Consider the following 18,043-nt stretch of genomic DNA (forward strand, 5'->3'; position numbering starts at 1 on the left):
GTCTGCTCAAGGGAACGTGAAACCTTAGTGTATTGACAGTTTAATTGGCTCAGCAAGAGTTCATTTTCTTCAGATGAAAGGCACGATTGGCCATTTTATCGCTATATCTTATTGCTGCTTTAAAAGTAAAGTAGATGACAATCTAGCAAATGTTTTCTTTACAGAGACAGTGTCTGCCTTCACTGCTGGGTGCTGGCTTCTTCCCCCCTTTCCTCTTGAGCAAATGCAAACTAGCTCTTGTTTGCTTTCTAAACACTTTGCACAGTGAGAATGACTCTATTTAGCCTTTCAGGCCAAAAGATGGAAGATGCCACCATACCAGTTTCTGTACTGGAATTACAAAGGAAAAAACAAAAAAAATTCTGCGACACCAAGCAGTTCTATAAATACCACATTCATGGGTGACATAACATTTATATCATCCTACTGCAAGCTAGAAAGATGTCATTTGACTGCTTTATAGCATTAGGAGGCATTTTAAGAATGTTAGTACGTGAACTATCAAAAGATGGTAACTTGCAGCTCAAAAGATAATTACAGAAAACAGTCCACTTGTAGAAGTGGAAGACTCAGAGGAACACAGAAGCCCTCGCTCCCTGGTTATCTCCCAATTCACACTCCGACAGGGGATGCAGGATCATGCTTTGCCAGCACGGGTTCAGAGCAGATGGGAGGGAGGCAGCACCACCACACTGCACAGTGCAGGGACACGTATGTGGAGGACTTGCAGGAGACACTGCAGGCTTCTGGGCAAGGCCATGACGCTCCTGCAGAGACCCAGCCCAGACACCTCCCCATCCAAGAGGTCCACATCTCCCATGGAGCAGAGCACCACAGACACTAAGAGGATGTGGGTGCAGCATCGGCCATGGCCCTGCCTAGGGAGCAGTCCCAGGGCGCCCATGGCCAATGCCTCCCTATGTCCCTCAGAAGCAGGGGAGGACCAACCCCTTTCACAGCAGACCACCAGCAACAGTGCTGGCAGGGGACAGAAGGCAGGTCCTCAACTATCTGCAAACAGGAATTCCTCTGCACACTTTGAACTGGGGACCTCTATAGCCCAGACACCAAGCACAGTGTTTAAAAACTGCTGAAGCAGCATGTAGGCAGTTACAAAAAGACCCCTATTAACCTCCAAGCCTCATTTCACCGATGAAGGAAAGGGCATCCGCAGTATTTAATTGCAGGGGAAAAATAAAGAGAGGCAGGACACAGGGAAGGGATCTCAACCACATGCAATTCCCCATGGCTGCACCCTTCAAGCCACAGAGATCCCAAAAGCAGGAGCTGGAGCGACCTCCTACCACACACTTCACTCTTCCATGGACATGCCAGGGAGTCGCTGCTTGCCCTCTACAAAAGGCACAATTCAGCTTCTTCCTACAGCAGCAAACTGGATACCCAACATGGGGACCCCACAGGGGCCCTCGCTGCATGGAGATGCAGATGGAAGCACGAGAGGCCATCGGTGTGGGTGTGTATTGCAGAGTTCTAACGGGGATGCAGGCAAACAGCAGCAAGAGCCAACGATCTCCCTTCTATAAGGAAGTGCCCCAGAGATGCACACCCAGCTCTCCATCCGCTCTGAGCAAGGGCTGTGCAAAGCTGTCCAAGATGCACCAGGAGTTTGGAAGATCAAGGGCAACGTGACCACTACGGTAGTGACTGAAGCAGGGGAGAGGGAGCTCAAGCAAGAAGGAAGCCTCATATCTTAGGCTCAGCATCGCAAGGAGCACCCATCCAGCACACCCAGAGCCTAGCGAGCTGCATGCCAACACTGTGCTGGCATTGAAACTTCAGGCAGCAAGAGGAAGAAACAAAAGCAAACCCAAACATCTTTCAAAATCTCCCTTCCCAGTAGTGTGCACTGTCATGCAACACTTCCAAACCCATGGTTTATGTGGCTCAGGAGGGTAGTTTCATGCCCTAACTCTTGCATGATGGATTTTACAATTTGTTAAAGAAACTCATCAATCCTCAGCAGTCATTTTTAATGCCCAGAGCCTCCACAGACTCCTGCATTTTGCTGATCCCCCAATTTCAAATCATTTGAAACTGCTGCTACTATTACAGCTCTGCTCCTAAAGCTAAGCATTATAGCACACTTCAGACTTCCAGCTTCATATGCTAGTGTAATAAACAGATTAACTGTGATTTATGAACAATAAGTTCTGGTTATTTGAAAGGAAACATTACCTCCCTAGACCAATTCTGACAACTGGAGATCTCTCATTATGCAGACAGCTCTTTCCACCTACCTGTAATCACCGGTTTAGAACATCTTTATCAACCTGGAAAATGTATCACCATAGTTTTCCAGTCCAAACTTTGTGCACCCAAAGCATCTGGCAGGAACCACTGCCAAAGGCAGAATAGTAGCCTGAATTGACCCAGAGAGACAATTCCTGTTTTAAATAATACACGTTAATGTAAAAAATTAGAACAACAAAACAAGAAGCTCTTAGGGAGAGCTGCCGCTGTGGAGATAGGTGCATCGGAGAAGGATGCAGCAAGCCTTTAGTTAGCAGAGGACTAATTAGGAACAGGAATGATACTATTTGTGGTGCTTATTTACTTGTAAAGTCTAATTAGAGTTTTAATATTCCTATTTCAAAAGTTAATTCATTCTTTGAGTTCACTCTAAATGTCAGCTTAATATTTTACAAGCCCACAAGCAAGAGCTCACATTTTCAAGTGCACTTCTCACAACACACCTGCAGCTATTAAGCTGACCACCTCACTCATATCACAGTTGACTACTACTAAGAATTTTTTTTTTTTTTTTACATTTACTCAGGTAACTATAATCACTTCTCTCCAGCATAGAAAAGCTGTGCAATCCTGGCCAATGATCCAAACCTGCACTGTTTCAACATCTGAACGCACGGACACACCACACAAGTGGCCCACTGGTCCCCAGGGCACATCTCCCCTCCACAGGGTTTCTTCAACTCCAAGACCTCCTGACTCTCAGCACCTCTCACCTCCACTGCTTTACACATTCAAAAACAGTTATCAACTTTTCAAGCTAGAGACTTCTTCCACTTGCCCCGTATCGCCGCCTCCTCCCTCCTTCCCCACACTGTCAGTGACAACGGTCTGCAGAACCAAGGCTCTCTATGGTGTTGTCAGACTTAACTGGCTTAATGATGCTGGAGCATTAAACTATTCTGAACAATAAGACACAAGCTCTTCTGGGCAGCACTGGTATGAGTGGACCCTTCTTAGTGATTAACGTCCAACAGCTCCCACCATGCAGCTTATCTCTTCTCACCTAATGGATGCCACGTGCATCCTGAATTTACCCGTGCAAGGCATAATTAACAAAAGTAAGTTTTTATATACTTAAACCTCTTTAATAGAATAAAAGAAATCTCAGCTCCCTCACCTTGACTCTAAAGTAGGAACAGCGGCTCGTGAAAAATGAAAAACCTTGAAGGATTCAGAATAAGAAACTTGGAGAGACAATCGCTGATCTTTTATCTTTCAGACTTCAAGCAGAATCAAGTTCTTCAAAGAAAACCCAATAAAGCCCAGACATTTTCATCATAACAAAATAAATAATTCAGTCATACTTTAGAGGACTCCAACATTAGGATTGGCTATTTGATATATTTGTGGCTTAGGTGCCTCTAAACTGATTAAAGATAACCTGATAGAAGCTTGCAATGTCAAAACCGCCTTCAGCCCTGACAGATATGAATGGATAGTGTAAATAACCAAAGTGGCTGCATTTCTGCCTAATGGAGGATTTACAGCCTTCAGAGCTGCCTGGTAGGACTAAGAGTTACATCTCTGCCTTTATCCTACCGCAGCACGCAAGGGGAGATGAATAGACATCCTCCCCACGCCACCTGCTCTGCCAGAACTACAGAGGGCTCCGCTCCAGAGGGGGGAAGAAACAGGATTCTCCCACAAATAAGAGAATACCATACATGTACAGGCAGGTTTACCCATATTGATTTATCACGGTTTTCCTAGAAACGACTCTGAAACACACATCCCAAAAGCCCCTCAAATCTCTGTAGGCCCTGCAAGCTCCCCTTAGGTACCCAGCAAAGCTCCTTTTGTCTTCAGGCTGCCATTTGCAGAAGATTAAATGCCATTGCCTTTGAGAGGGAACTGATGAGGTCTTACTTTAGGCCTACAGGCTTTTACAAAGGGGGATTCAACTGCGGCACCCCAGTCAATTTCCCAGCTCAGGTAATTGCACTCCTTGCCTTCCCACTGTCTGCTGCATTCCCAAAGTCCCAGAAGCTCTGCAGCCCCACAGGAGTTATTTGGGAACTGGGTGGAACCAAGCCCTGCGCCCACACAAGCAGCAGGATGGCTAGATTCAGGGTCAGAAACAGGCATATGGTGCATCTCAGGATTTACACCACAGCTACCCTGCTGGCTCCAACCACCTCACCGTCCCTGCCAGGAGATTGCAGAGCAGCCACCAACATGCCCCGACAGCCTGGCGTTGGCACCACGCAAAGAGGCTGCTCCAGGATTTGAGTAGCATACACAGAAGAGGCTGCAGAAGGGCAACGTGACATCCAGCTGACAGCTTATTTGAGCAAACACTTAAAATAGTGAAAGCAACTTTCTCTAAGACCACACTGCATTACTCCTGGAGAAGCAGCCCCTAGTAGTCAGCTCTCCTATTCCTGTGCTTCATATTTGCTGGAGGGGGAAGATTACTAGCGAGTTCTACACAAAACAACGTGTGCAGATGTTCCTCTTCCCTTGGAGGGTCCTTCAGTGCTTAATTGTGTTGCAGTCTTTCCACTTTTTTTAAAAAAGTGCCTTTTCCCTTGGACAAAGAACTAGGAGGAGTATACCATGAAAGCTGCATCTGAGCAGCCGCTAAAGCTTTAATTTTCTGTTATCCACAGTGCAACACAGATAATATGCAGGACAAGAAATTAAGTGATCACTCAAAACCAAATTCCCAAACCTAGGAAGCAGGAGGCATCAGACTGATGAACATGCACACAACCCAAGCCCAGGGAACAGAGCTCTTCAGTGAGGGAAGGGGGAAAAAACAAGAACCCCCACATGGTATTTTCCTGTTCAAGTTTAGCTTCCACAAAACTGAGCTATTCAGATTTAATATTTAGGAAACCAGTAGGATTTGTTGAGAGCTTTTTTAGGTTTGAGATTTTTTTTAATAGAAGAAGATTAGGTAGTGGCAGGACCAGAAACTCCCCTTAAAAAAGCCAAGATCTAAGGTAGGAGAAAGAGAGGAGAGAAAGCAAACTGTAGACAGGGCTCTGGCTGTTTGCCACAGCAGGTTAGTTGCACTAACTCACCAGTTAGTTTGGATGAAACAAAGATTTGTTTCATCCAGAGCAACACTAAATACCACTTGTCAAAGACACATAAGCAAGTTCTGAAGCGATGTGGTTCAGCCCAGCATCACGGTACACAACAGAGCTGCCATCAGAGGAGAACCTGAGCCAGAAGGCACACACACGGGCAGATACCAGCACAGATACACCGCGGGAAAGTGAAAAAACCTGCCCTCACAATCCTAGAGTAAGATTTAACTCCAGTCAAAGCAGCTACAATCCATTTTAACATTGTCAAACGCAGCAAGTTTCCAAAGGATTAAATCACTACTTAAATCATCTTCATAATTTAAAGAAATGCCTGTAAGATAAGACCAGGAGCTAATTGTACCATTTAAATTTAGTGGAGAGAGGATTTTTTTGGTTGGGATTTTTCCTTCTTAACTGCAATAAAGAAAAAGCCCAAGGGTCTAAAACTAATAATCTAATAAACTTTGCTAAGTGAACATTGTAACAGATAGGCCTGGATGAGATTTTCTGTAAATGCCAGACAATTTCCCTTGATCTTTATCAGCAGAGACGCCACTCCAGTTTCAGCAGGAAGAAATTAAATTTGGTGCAAAATAATAACATCTGGGTGAGATTTTGTTTGTCAGACTAGCAGTCCCTTTAGATCCCAGGCTAAAGATATTGAAATTAACTCTGAAGGATTGAGCGGTTAGGACATGTTTCCATACCAACATATTACCCCGCTCTAGAGAGCAGTACAATTCCCCATCCTCTGTGCAGGATGGGGTCCGACAATGCGAGACACATGCGGAGAGCTTTCTGCCCTGCCAGAGCATGCCTGCAAGAGTGGCACTGCTGAGCTGGCCCGCTCCTGCAGTCCCAGCTCCTGAAGCCACAGGGCATCTGTCCCCGGCTTCGCATAGGAGACACCATGTGGGAGCAGGAGCAGGACCTGCAGGAGATGCTCGGGGACCCCAAGAGTCACGGGTGGCTCTTCCCCGATGGCTTCAGCATCACCCATATAGCTGAATGCAGCCTGCACAGCCCCAGGCACACCCCTGAGACGGGCATCCTACGCTCCCCAGCTGTGCCAGGGCAGCAGCAAGTTTTCTGACCTTCAGGCAGCTGTTGCAGCATATACCTTGGCAATGTGGGAGGAAGCAAACGGCAAACATTGATTCGAGACACTACCCCCCAGCACCAGCTCCCTTAGTGATGTCTTGAGATAGAAGCCTGTCCCCTACCATGAGCAGGGCCAAGAAACAAGAAATGAGACTGTTGTATGTTGGGTCCAAGCACAATTTCTATATCTGGAACAGCTTCTGACACTGCAGCCATCAAAATACTCTTAAACAAGCAGCAATGAAAAGATCCACCTATTAAAAGTGTTCTTCTACAGACTTTGAGATTAAATGTAAAGATAATAAAAGTACATGATTTTCAAAGACTAATGAATTACCCCACAAAGTTCAAAACACTTCATACGAGGTAATTAAAATGAGCTCCTCAGTGGTTCCAGCTATGAATTCCTCTTCTACAATGGGAGAGCAAAAGATCTTTAAAATTAGTCATAATCTTTTTATAAGCAAAAGTGGTCAGGAATTCTTCAATTAAATGCTTTTCTTCCCCACCACCAAGAACAGCAATTCTGCATACCAAAGCTTTTCAGAGTAGTGTCAGCTCCAAAAATCCTGCACAGGGAAAGGGCTCTCTCATGGCTAGGATGGAAATCACAATTTTAAGAGAGGAAGGACAAAATCAGAGCAAGTGATTCAATTCTCTCCAGAAGAGGCAGAAAGTTCATAGCTAGAGCACCCAACTCTGCTATGCAAAACCTGTAGTAACATAGGGCGTCATTCCTACACACAATAAATACTCTAATGCTGAGCTCTTTTTGTCAAATGATAGGGGAGGAGGCAGCAGACACTTTGTATTCCAGTTAGGTTATTCACCATTTCTGAAGCTAGTCCACATTTCCAATGCCTAGGAAACCAATCTCTTCTTAGTTTTACTCCATTCTGTTTAACAGAATTAGAGCTTAATGGTCACTGAATTAAGAAGTATTGTGGAAAAAAATACACTGTTGCCTCCTCAGCAATTTATTTGATCTTACATTGAGAAAAAAAATACATTAGACTTCATCAGTCAGTTGTAGACCAGAACAGAGCTTTGCCACAGGCTCCAGCAGGCTTTGGGTCTTGCTGTTAGTGAGGCATGAATAAAAATAAATCAATTATTCTGCAAAAATATCAGCACGGAGGAAAAAACGCTTGACTGCTCATGCTTTCTTTTTTTAAATATAGGCAAAAATGCCATTAATATAGAACGATAGAACCTCAATAAGAGAGCACTCAAACAAGCAATCATTTCACCGCACATTAACCATGGATGGAATAAGTTCTGCTTGTGTAAAAGCCCTAAAAAAAAAAAAATCATGTATTTAAGTGACACAAACTAATGTATATCCACAGTAGAAAATATTTGTCACAGATCAGTTTTGCTAAAGAGACAATACATCCCATTATCTTTAGAAAATGAAGAGAGCTGCCACCATATAGTGTGGCATCAGGTTACCAAGCACTCAAATACCCCACAGCAACAAGCACCAGCAACTGCACTCGTGAACGAGGCAGCCTCTACCCACCTTCACATGGAATAACCAACCTTGCTTTCCAGTGGACAGCAATAATCAATACACTCATTTTAGTCAGATGCTTACCAAGCATTACACTGGAGTAACAACCAGATCATATTACTGCAGCCTGGTTTTCAGGACTGGCAGAATCAGACAAGATGGTATTCGCACAGATATTTTAATTCCTGGAGAAGCATTTTTTTCATTTTGTTTTAGATTTGCACTTGAAGAGGTTTAGTCCTTAAATTTACATTTGCTGTTTCAGCTACAGGAATATTTAGGACAAGCCCTGCAGAGCAGCCATATACCAAACCAGGTGTATTATTTATCATAAATACGCATATATAATATATACAAACATATGAAAACAAATGAACAGAAAGCTTCCAGCCACTTGCACTTTTGATTGCCAGGTGCTGAGGAAGAGGAGCAGAAGCACCTCCTCCTCCTCCTCCTGCCACATGCCTAGAGCACCCCAGCGCTCACCTTGGAAGACAGCAGCGTTCTGGATGACGAGGAACTTCAGCTCCATGCTGGCTGACTGCAGAAGCTGCTCCATGTTCAGGCGAGCTGTTGCCTGGTACTTCTCCTCCATCTTCCTCGAACAGCACGTGGAGCCCTTCGGGATACATACTTGCAGATCCGACCCTGGAGAAAGACACAAGAAGGGCAGAAAATTTGCATTAGGTGGTGGAATTGCTGGAAGCGGAGAGGAAACCAACTCCGTACACTGATATTGCCACAATTACTGTTTGGGCAAATTGATGACATTTCTGGAATTTGTCCTGAGCAAGCAGCTTGGCCGAAGGAGAAGACTGATAAGGCAGAGCCAGGATTGCTGAGCAATAGCCCCCGAGAGCTTGCTGTGTATGCCTGCCAGCGCGCTGCTTGCTTAAGCTCCCACACACTCCATCCACTGCTGCTCTGGTGCCGAGCGGAGCGGTACAGAGTGACACGGAGCGCTGCCCTGCTATCTCCTGCATGCCTACCAGCATATCGGTGACGAGCTGCAGGCAGCCAGAAGAGATGGAGTGGGAGATGGAAAAAGGAGCCAGGATTTGAAGCTGCGGCTTTACAACGAACAGAGCAATGCACGTAGCTCAGCACGCAGGATATGCTCGTAATTTGCATGAAGACTTAAAACTAGCTTAGAACAAATAACAGCTGTGTTATTTGCCTGCGATCTCCATCTTTTTGCATCCACAAATAACAGTAACATCCAGAAATAACAGTAACAACAGGAGAGCACAACAATGACTTTTTTTTTAGTGCAGACTTCTAAACTGTACCTATCTCCTGAGTCCTCCCACCAATTTCACCATCCCATCCTTACTCCATTGCAACAGGAGAAGCCCAAGGTCCATCTCTTCTGATGTGCAAGTCCCACTGCAGAGGGACGGGTCCCGAGGCACGCACTGAGCACAGCCAAAGGCAAGTGCCTTTTCAGCAGCAGAGGTGCTACTACATGGGCAGCACCTCCACCCATTCACCAGAACGGTATGAAAGACAGGGGACAAAGGCAAGAGGAACATTACTTGCTCTGGCATCAAGCTGTAACTCAAAGCACAGGTCAGTGATGCTAAACTGTGTTTTTTACATTCCCAAACCATTCTCAAAGCTCTTACTCCTGGAGGTAGTAGACAACTTTAGGAAGTGCTGTTAGCTAAAAGTGATAAATAAAATCTAAAAAAAAAAAAAATTCATCTTTTGGGTTCAGACAACAGAAGATCGAACAGAAGAGCTGGAAGTAGCAGCAACAAAAAGTCTCATTCTTGATCAACTTTCAAGAGCAAACTGTGGCCCCACAAACACAAGCAGAACAATAAGCTCATATCAAAGCAAATCATGCAACACACATCTAATCTGATGCTGCTGCTAGAAACAAACGATAAGCAACAACTCCATTAAAAACAGCTATCCAGGGCCAGACAGCAGTGAGAACCTCCCATTTCAGTGTCTGCCACCCAAACTGCATTATGCCCAGAGCAGGAGCTCCCTGTTCGGCTCAGCACTGCCCAGAACCAGGATTAGGAAGCAGTCCCCAAGCCAGTGACTGACAGCCCAGACAGGGTGAAGGCTCCACACACCCCTCAGCCCTCGCTCTGCCTTACTGTTTGCTGTAGAGGGTTTTTTTCCTCAATAAAAGCAAGTCTGGTCACCTTTGCTCTGGAAGGATTACACATCCTTCCAGGTTCCCCTCTCCTCTCCTTAAGAGTCTTTTATCACATCCACTCTCTCACTAATTACTAGAAAGTGTCAAAAGTCACTCTTGTAAGTGTACTCTAGAAGAACAGGATTAATATTAATGTCAGTTCAATCGTGTACTTTCTGGAGAAGAGTCATGCACACCACCGAGGGAAAACCAGCTGTCAGGGCTCAGAAGCAGCGACAGCAGAAACCCTCCTCCCTCCAGCCCCATCCCTTCCCCTGGCACAGCCTGGGAAAAACACCATGAAACACTTCAATGTGCATTTCACGTGGAAAAAGGAGTTTAACTAGTACAAGTTCTGCCGTCACTGCAAAACAACGCATGGCAAAGGGGGAGAAAGAGGCCCAGCCCAAGACTGCACCCACAACACCATCCCAGCTCCACCTCGATCTGCTGCCTCAGTTTCCCCTTCTGCAAATCAGAACGTGAAACACTAATTCCTTCATCAAGTCCTCCAACGAAGAGCCAGCACCTCTGACATCTAAAGGTTGAGGCTCAATGGTTCGTGAACTAACCCACTCCTGAGGAGCACAGTGACACGTATTTCATGCAACAAAAAAATAACAGGGACCATAAAACCACATAACAGCAAGACACTGCATTAATGATAAGTCATTATATAACAGCAAGTTAAAGAGGTTTTTTAAAGTCAAATCCAAGTCAATTTACACCACAAAAAGGTTTAGCATGGTCCCTTTAACACTGTAATACAGACATAAATTTCTTGTTAATACAAAGCTTATTTCCTCCTACATTTATTATATTAGGACACATTTCAAATTATTAAAAAAAGCTTTCCATGATTAATGGAAATACCAATATAGAAAATCTGAGAGTTGGCAATTAAGAGATCTGTGCAAGTTAAAGCCAGGGATAGGAAGCAGCAAGGTCATCTACTCACATCCCTTCCTTCTTTTTAGCAATTAAGTCAATTTGTCCCCTTAAATGGATTTTTATTTTTGTGAAGTATAAAGACACATGCTGTAGCAGAGCAATCACGGAGGAGGAGGAAGAAGCCTGGGAATTAACTCTGACAGCTTAAAACGTTTTACAGAGATAGCCAACTAACACCGGTGACCAGAAATGTCACGGTAAATGCAACAGGTCAACACAGGCAGGACAGGCTCTTACCAGCTACCAAGGACAAGGTCCTTCGTGGCACAGAGCGTTGTTACAGAGGGCCGGGGAATGGGGGTCTGACTCCCATCTGCCAGCTATTTTCCGTATATGGCTTTCCCAGATGGCGAGCAGACTCAAACAGTCCCATCTGTAAGTCCCAACAGTAAGGAAAGGAGGTTTTGATGCCCAGGACCCCAGTCCCCCAGGAGCCACTAACCCACCCCACTGACCCCAGCCCCAGCAGACACCAGTGAAACTGGGATGGCGCTTTTTGACCTGAGAATATGTCTGGGGTTTTACTCGTGCTGTTGCTGGGAGGACCCGCTTCTGCACTCACGCTGCAACACCACCCAAGAAACCCAAATCCTGCACCCCAAGTGCTAGGAGCTGTATAAAGCGGGCATGCCCCAGGAGCACGGTGGGTGCTGAGACACGAATGCCTGGAAACACACCACAAGCCTACAGACCAGACACTAACATGAATTAAACTGCCACACGTTTCTGGCTCCATAAATGCAATGGAAAAGGTCCTGTGAGTCATCAAATCCTACCCCCCCACCGCTCCCCAATCCACCCCCTCTAAGCATTTTATTTCACACAAACACCTCCAATGATAGCTCTGACTTGCTAGATAGCAAAGCCCATTCCACTGCCTAATGGGCCTTACTGTTAAGACTGGTTTTTATCTCCCAACCTACAACACCCTCCCCTTTTTCTTAAAGTTTCAAGCCATTACACCTCGTAATGTCAGCCTCAGCCCTTGAAAACAATCTCCTCCTTCTGCTATAAATCATTACAAATTCATTTTTGGAAAGAAAGTGTCCCACAAATTACTCCAACGGTTTTAATAAATTGCATTTAGATGCTCACATACCAAGCCTTGCAAGACTAGTGATACCGATGCAATGCTAAGGACAGGAGCCTGACCCTCCGACACCCAACTCCCATGGGTGAGGAGCTGGATGTGGCCCCTTCCACAGGCACGCAGATGCCATCAGAGCACTGGGCCATTTATGCCATCTTGGGGAACAGCAGTGTAAATGCTCCAGTAATTTTGCATACGCTCCTATCTGACAGAACTAATCTCTACAGCTGCAGTGATTTCAGCAGCACCTTGCCTCTTCTTCCTTCTTCTGACACAGGGAAATTTTACTGAAGACCAGGTAACGGTGAATTTAAAGCACTAAATTTGACTTTGATGTACAATTATTCCCACAGATAGGTGGTACTACAGCAGAAGTGAAAATAATTTCAGTGGATTAAATGTCAAAAAAACCCCTTGAGAACATCTGCAGGCAGCTGCGAACTCCTTCATGAGGCTGAAGGATTGTACTTTGATTTTAAGCATCCCAGGATAGCTCCAACCCTGTCATCAGATACAGGCAGACAAGCCGTGCCTTCCACTGGGGCACACCAGCCTGTCCACCCAGATCCAGCAGCAGCTTAAATCAGATTAACATTCCCACAAAATTTACTCCAGGCAAATCCAAAATAAGAACTTGTCCCTGCTTAATGTTACATTACTGCAGCCTCCTGCCCATGTGACAAGAGGGCTCTGCCACCCCGTACAGCAGCACCCTTTGCTTTTTGCTGTCTGGAAATGTCAGAGGGCTTCGCCCCACTCTCTTAGCTCACCAGTTTGTTAATATTACCCCTAAGAAAGCTGCTGCTTTAGGTTAATTTTCTTTCTCTAATTGTTTTGCAGTCAGCATCATGCTTTAAACAGATAAAAGAAGTGATTCAACCTTTAAATATAGTGGATTTTCCCCCAGCTATTTCAATACTTTTTTTTTTTCATTAAAAATCTTTTAAATTATGTGACTGGGAGTCATGCATCTGTCGCTGGCTTTTAATGCTCAGCATTTGGGGGGGGGGGGGGAAGGAAATGCAACTGTTCAGAACCCAGGTTAAGTGCTGATCTTTTTAAAACCTAATTAAAGAGATATAAATTATAAAACAACATCATTCAATGGGTGATTAAAGTTGGAACAGTATGGGTACTACATGGGATATTTATTACTCCTTAATTATCGTTTATTTTCTATTTCATCTTGTGTTTCACAAGGCCATCTGACTCTGGATTCCTCCCCAGGTCTTGCAATGTTGGCCAGATGAGTGCCACACAAATATAACGCTCTGTAACACCGCATCTTTTAAAAGACGTAGTAATGGAGAGAATAGAGAGTTTTTACAGAGTAAGAGTTTCCTCCTAACAAATGTATCAACAACACTGTCATCAAAAATACGGAGCTAATTTGTGGGCACCCACTCACCATACATGATTGTTACAGTCTCACACACCCTACAGCCATTCGAAAGACTGGGAAGAACACTCTTCAGGATGTTGTTAAAATTAACCCCTGGGAAAAAAAAAATAAAATTAATGATCTCACTATAAAACCACTGCCTGGGGAGGTTACTAAATTTTAGGGTTCTGCTCCTGCTCTCTTAACTATCAAGAGAGCAACTTGCAGGCCTGAAATAATTAAGAACAGAAAACTCAATTATCTAGTAAACTAAGATCTTAAACCACCATGCTAAGCTAAACGGAAAGGCTGCACAGGGAGAAGTATCATTAGACCCACTCAGGAAAAACAGAATAAAAGAGCAGGAGTACAAAGGGAACCAGCTCATGAACAAAGGTACATCGAGTCCAGTGGGAAGCGTTGGAATTTTCCACTTCTAAATTGTACGTTGGCACACACCAGTTGCCAAAAAGAAGAGAGAGAAGAAAGCTTGACACAGTCTGCCAGCCAGTTATAAAGCTTTACACCTCAACTCCAAAAGCAAAAGGTTAATATCCTCTATTTTCTTAGAGGGAATCCATATTTGCTTCTGTCAAAGAGAATGAACAAAACACTGGAAACTGCACTCTGCTGTGGGAGGAGGAAACAGACCCGCTGGTGGATATTTCTACAGAGAAAAGTATTCCTCAGCTTCCACACGATCAAGGGCAGAGACAGCCATCCCCTCTCCCTGTCTTGGCAAGACAACAACTCACCCCTTCCCCTCTACCCACACTCATCAGCCCAATTAGCCAGAGCATCACCATGAACACAAAGAAATTCAAATGGCAAAGAGGAGAGAAAAATAGACCAGGAAAAAAATGGAAATTCAAGTGACTTTATACATGAGAAATTATGCAGGGAAAAGACAAAAGGAGGAAGAAAACCAAGACAGGCAGTGTAAGAAAAAGATAGTTACTAATGAATGCAAACAGCTGAGGAAGTTACCCCAGCACAGAACCGCAGGCTGGCTCATGAGCTGGCGTAAGTCTCAACTTCTGAAAACCCTATGAAAAGCGCTCTGCCATCACCCTGCCTTCACTCCTCTCCAGTGCAAGGCCTCTAATCTAGCTCGAGTCAAACTGTTGCCATGAGTTATGTCCTCCCACCACTCCAAACAGTCAGCTGCAGCTGACAGTAGTTAGGTCAGGCTGCTCCCCACCTCCAAGCGTGCCAAAGCGTGCTCCAGAGCTACAAAAACCTGGTCCCCAGGTGGCAGGACAAGAGGAGACCAAATTTCTGCTTGCTGCCTGATGTACGCTTTCAGCTAGCTTACTCCCAGAACATTAATACTGCTCATGAAACAGCACGACACTTCCCTCACATTTATCAGAATTGCTGTTTTTTTTTTTTAATTAAAAGTATCAGCCTGGTGTGGCTAAGCTTCTCTACGGGGAACACTTTGCCAGTGTCTCCTCAGCCCATGCACCCCCGATCCAATGAAACAGAGCTCTGGGACATCTCTCAGGTGTGTTGAAACCCAGCAGCATTTCCTCTACTTAGACCTTCAGCCACAACTGCTCATAATGCAAAATGTGGCTTTCAGAAGTCATCGTTTTCTGTTTGTGTCCAAAAAAGCCCCATGTTTTAAATAAGCTGTTTAAACCCCCTGTTTCTCCAGAGTGATATGATCTATAGACAAAGGTTCTCAGAATTGATTCCATGGTGATTTGTGGCTGGGAAATCCAGAACTTTTTTTAATTGGCAGATGTATGAAAGGAGGAAAAGCAATAAACAGAAGCCTAGAAAATAGTCCTTGAGTGATGTTCCTCTATTACAGAGATTTATGCAGCTGCTACTAGGAGAAGCGAGTGCTCTGAAGTGTAATTACTACACAGAGTCATGCAAGATGGGTCAGATCCAAGGTATAAGCAAGCAGTCATTGCTTTAATTATGATCAAGTTTATGTACTTAGGCAAATGTAAAATCCACTTTCGATTTGATATGTGGGAGCTTTATCATCATAACAAGCTGGAAGCATTCACTTGAAACACCAGTCCTGTTATGAGATATTGATCCAGTACCCACAGGCTCTGCAGAGAGGCAAAGGGCTCCTTACTCCTGAGGATCAGGGGTGCAGCTGGGACTCCCAGGGGAGCAAAAGCTCAACTGAGCAACTCCAGCAACCTGAACCCTGCTGGGAAAGGAAGGTGCCCGGACAAAGGCACCTGCTGCAATCACAGCCCAGTCCAGAATGGCCACCAGTTTCTGGGGAAGGACCGACCACATGGCAGCATGGAAGCCCCAGCAGCCCCTCACCACTCACAGCACAGCCTGCAGGGAGCCCCAGCAGCACCCTGGCTGCCCGCCCCTCCATCACCTCTCCCTGTAAAATTATGCTCCAGGAAAGTTACCTAGGGATCAAAACATTTAACTGGCTTTCACAGAAATGAGGGAAGACGTTTCTTTGATTACAAACAAACAACAGAATTTGTCATTTTTATTGGTGAGAAGAGCAGCTCTTTCCCCTCCCTGCAACTCTCAATGCAAGCATTTCATTGCAAAGTATTTCCAGCACTACCTCCATAGTGACCAGGAGACCGAGGCCCTGCAGGATGGAGAGAGAGGAGATGCTGCTCCTGCAGCTAGTTTGAAGGAAGCAGTAAGGGTCCCAAATTATATGGGAAAGGGATGCAAGAATAGGAAGGGATCGGGCAGGTACTCTCTCACCAGGGCGTACATCTAAACGCTCTCTCTAGATCTCACAGCTGTTGGTAAGCTGAGGCACTGCTACAGTCTTACAGACCAAAGGATCTGCAGCAGCAGCAGACACAACACCTTGCAGTCCCAGCCCTCGGCACCCCACTTGTCCCCCTCCTTTCCTGCGCCGCAGCAGATTGTTGTTGAAGCAACTCTTGTATTTCTGGATCGTGCGACACGCGAGAAAGATAACACATCATTATTAAAAGCAGCTACTGCTGGCGATGATCTCATTGCGCCTCCCCTGCCTGTCACGTTTGCCTGTTATCTCTTCCTTTTTCATACTTTGATCATAAGCTTTGCAGGGCAGGCGCTCGCTGCTGCGTATTTAACCTAACACAACAGCACCCGAGTTCTCCAGGCAGCTCCAACGCAGCTATCAAAACCTATCTGTTTGGGTACACACTCGGGAGTGCACAGCCACCCACCTGGAGAGGCTCACACTCCCTTAGTTACCAAAAAAGCTGAAAAAAATACCTTTAAAAGGCATAGAATTCGGTTGTTTCGCTTACATCTTAAAATAGGACCGAAGCATATACACCGAGAGCAGCCTTGTAGGATGTAGGCGGTGAGGTTTGGTACCTCCCAGGCAGCCACCTGTGATGTTCATTACTGGCACAGCAGAGCAACACCTCGCCCCGGTCCCTGCCAGCCTCCCGCCTGGCACAGACACAGCTCGGAGAACGCTCCTGCCGCCTCCTGCCAGCCCCGTTTTCTGGGGCAGCCCTGGAGCTCCGGCTGGGGGATGAGGAGGGTCTGGGTGCTCCCCGAGCGGCTACGCGGAGCGGGATTTCCCTCCTCGGTGCCTCCGCACGGTGCGTTTGAGAGAGCAGCTCGGGCAGAGCCGGTCGCTGTCAGGGACCCCGCGCCCTCCCGCGCCCCTGGCACCGGACAGGACCCCCCGGCAGCGGCAGGCGAGGGCGGCTGGTTCTGCAGGCAGCACCCCGGCTCTGCCCGGCAGCAGAAGTTCGCATCCGAGTCACCTCGAGGTAAAAGACCCCCCCCAAACCCAACGGGAGCAGTCTAAGTCCCGCTCACCGAGGAGATCTCCACGCCAGGGACGTAACCGCAAGCTCCGGTTTAGCCCAGCAGGATGCAATCGGGAGCACCCGCCGCCCCCGAAGCGCGGAGCCCGGCGGTCACCGCCACCGCGCTGCCGGGGAAGAGCCGCTCCCCGGGGCGGCGGGAGGGCGGGCAGCCCGCACCCGGCTCCGCAAGCCGCTTCGCCCCGCACCTGAGCGGCCCCCGGTGCCGACGCACCCCCGCCCCCAGAGCGCCGGCGAGTCCCGCGGCGGGGGCGGCGGCAGCCCGGGCGGTCTCACCTGGCACGGGGCTCTCGGGCACCCACTTGGCTCCGGGCTGCAGCGCTTGGAAGGCGGCGCGGACCGGGCGGCAGGCGGCTTCCCCCACCGGCTGCGCGACCCCCGGGGCACCGAGCAGCGCGGCCGCCAGCAGCGCCAGCAGCAGCGCTCCGCCGCTGCCCGACATCCTCCCGGGGCACCGGGGCGCTCCTCTACACCCCGCCGGCAGACATCCCCGCCAGGACCGGGGCCGTGACCGGGCTGCTGGAGAGCGGAGCGGAGCGGAGCTCAGCCCCGCGCCCGGAGCGCCGGGACCGGCTCCGCGCGCCCCGCCCCGCCCCACCGCGCGCCCATTGGCCCGCGCCCGGCCGGCCCCGCAAGCTGATTGGTGCCCGCCCCGACACCGGCAAACTTGCCCCGCGCGCGGCGCCGCCCCGCCCCGCCCCCTCACCTGCAGCGCGGGAAGGCGCCGCGCAGGGCCCGCGCCGCGCAGGGCCCCGGTGCTCTGC

At 47.3% G+C, this 18,043-nt stretch overlaps 1 protein-coding gene across 3 annotated transcripts in view; it reads right to left on the reverse strand.

Annotated features, from left to right (window-relative positions):
* The window catches only part of GPC3 (glypican 3), a 168,113-nt gene extending 150,274 nt beyond the window's left edge, over window positions 1–17,839 (reverse strand). For all 3 annotated transcript variants that reach the window (XR_012634362.1, XR_012634361.1, XM_074915317.1), the window contains exons 1-2: window positions 17,556–17,839; window positions 8,407–8,568 (exon numbers count right to left, since the gene is read on the reverse strand). Coding sequence is in view for 1 of the 3 variants with exons in the window: in XM_074915317.1 (XP_074771418.1) it covers window positions 8,407–8,568; window positions 17,556–17,721 (328 nt within the window). In the remaining 2 variants the exon portion in view is untranslated. The remainder of the gene's footprint in view (window positions 1–8,406; window positions 8,569–17,555) is intronic.
* Between the last annotated feature and the right edge of the window lie 204 nt (window positions 17,840–18,043).

This window comes from Athene noctua, chromosome 11 (assembly GCF_965140245.1).
Source record: "Athene noctua chromosome 11, bAthNoc1.hap1.1, whole genome shotgun sequence".
Classification (NCBI taxonomy): domain Eukaryota; kingdom Metazoa; phylum Chordata; class Aves; order Strigiformes; family Strigidae; genus Athene; species Athene noctua.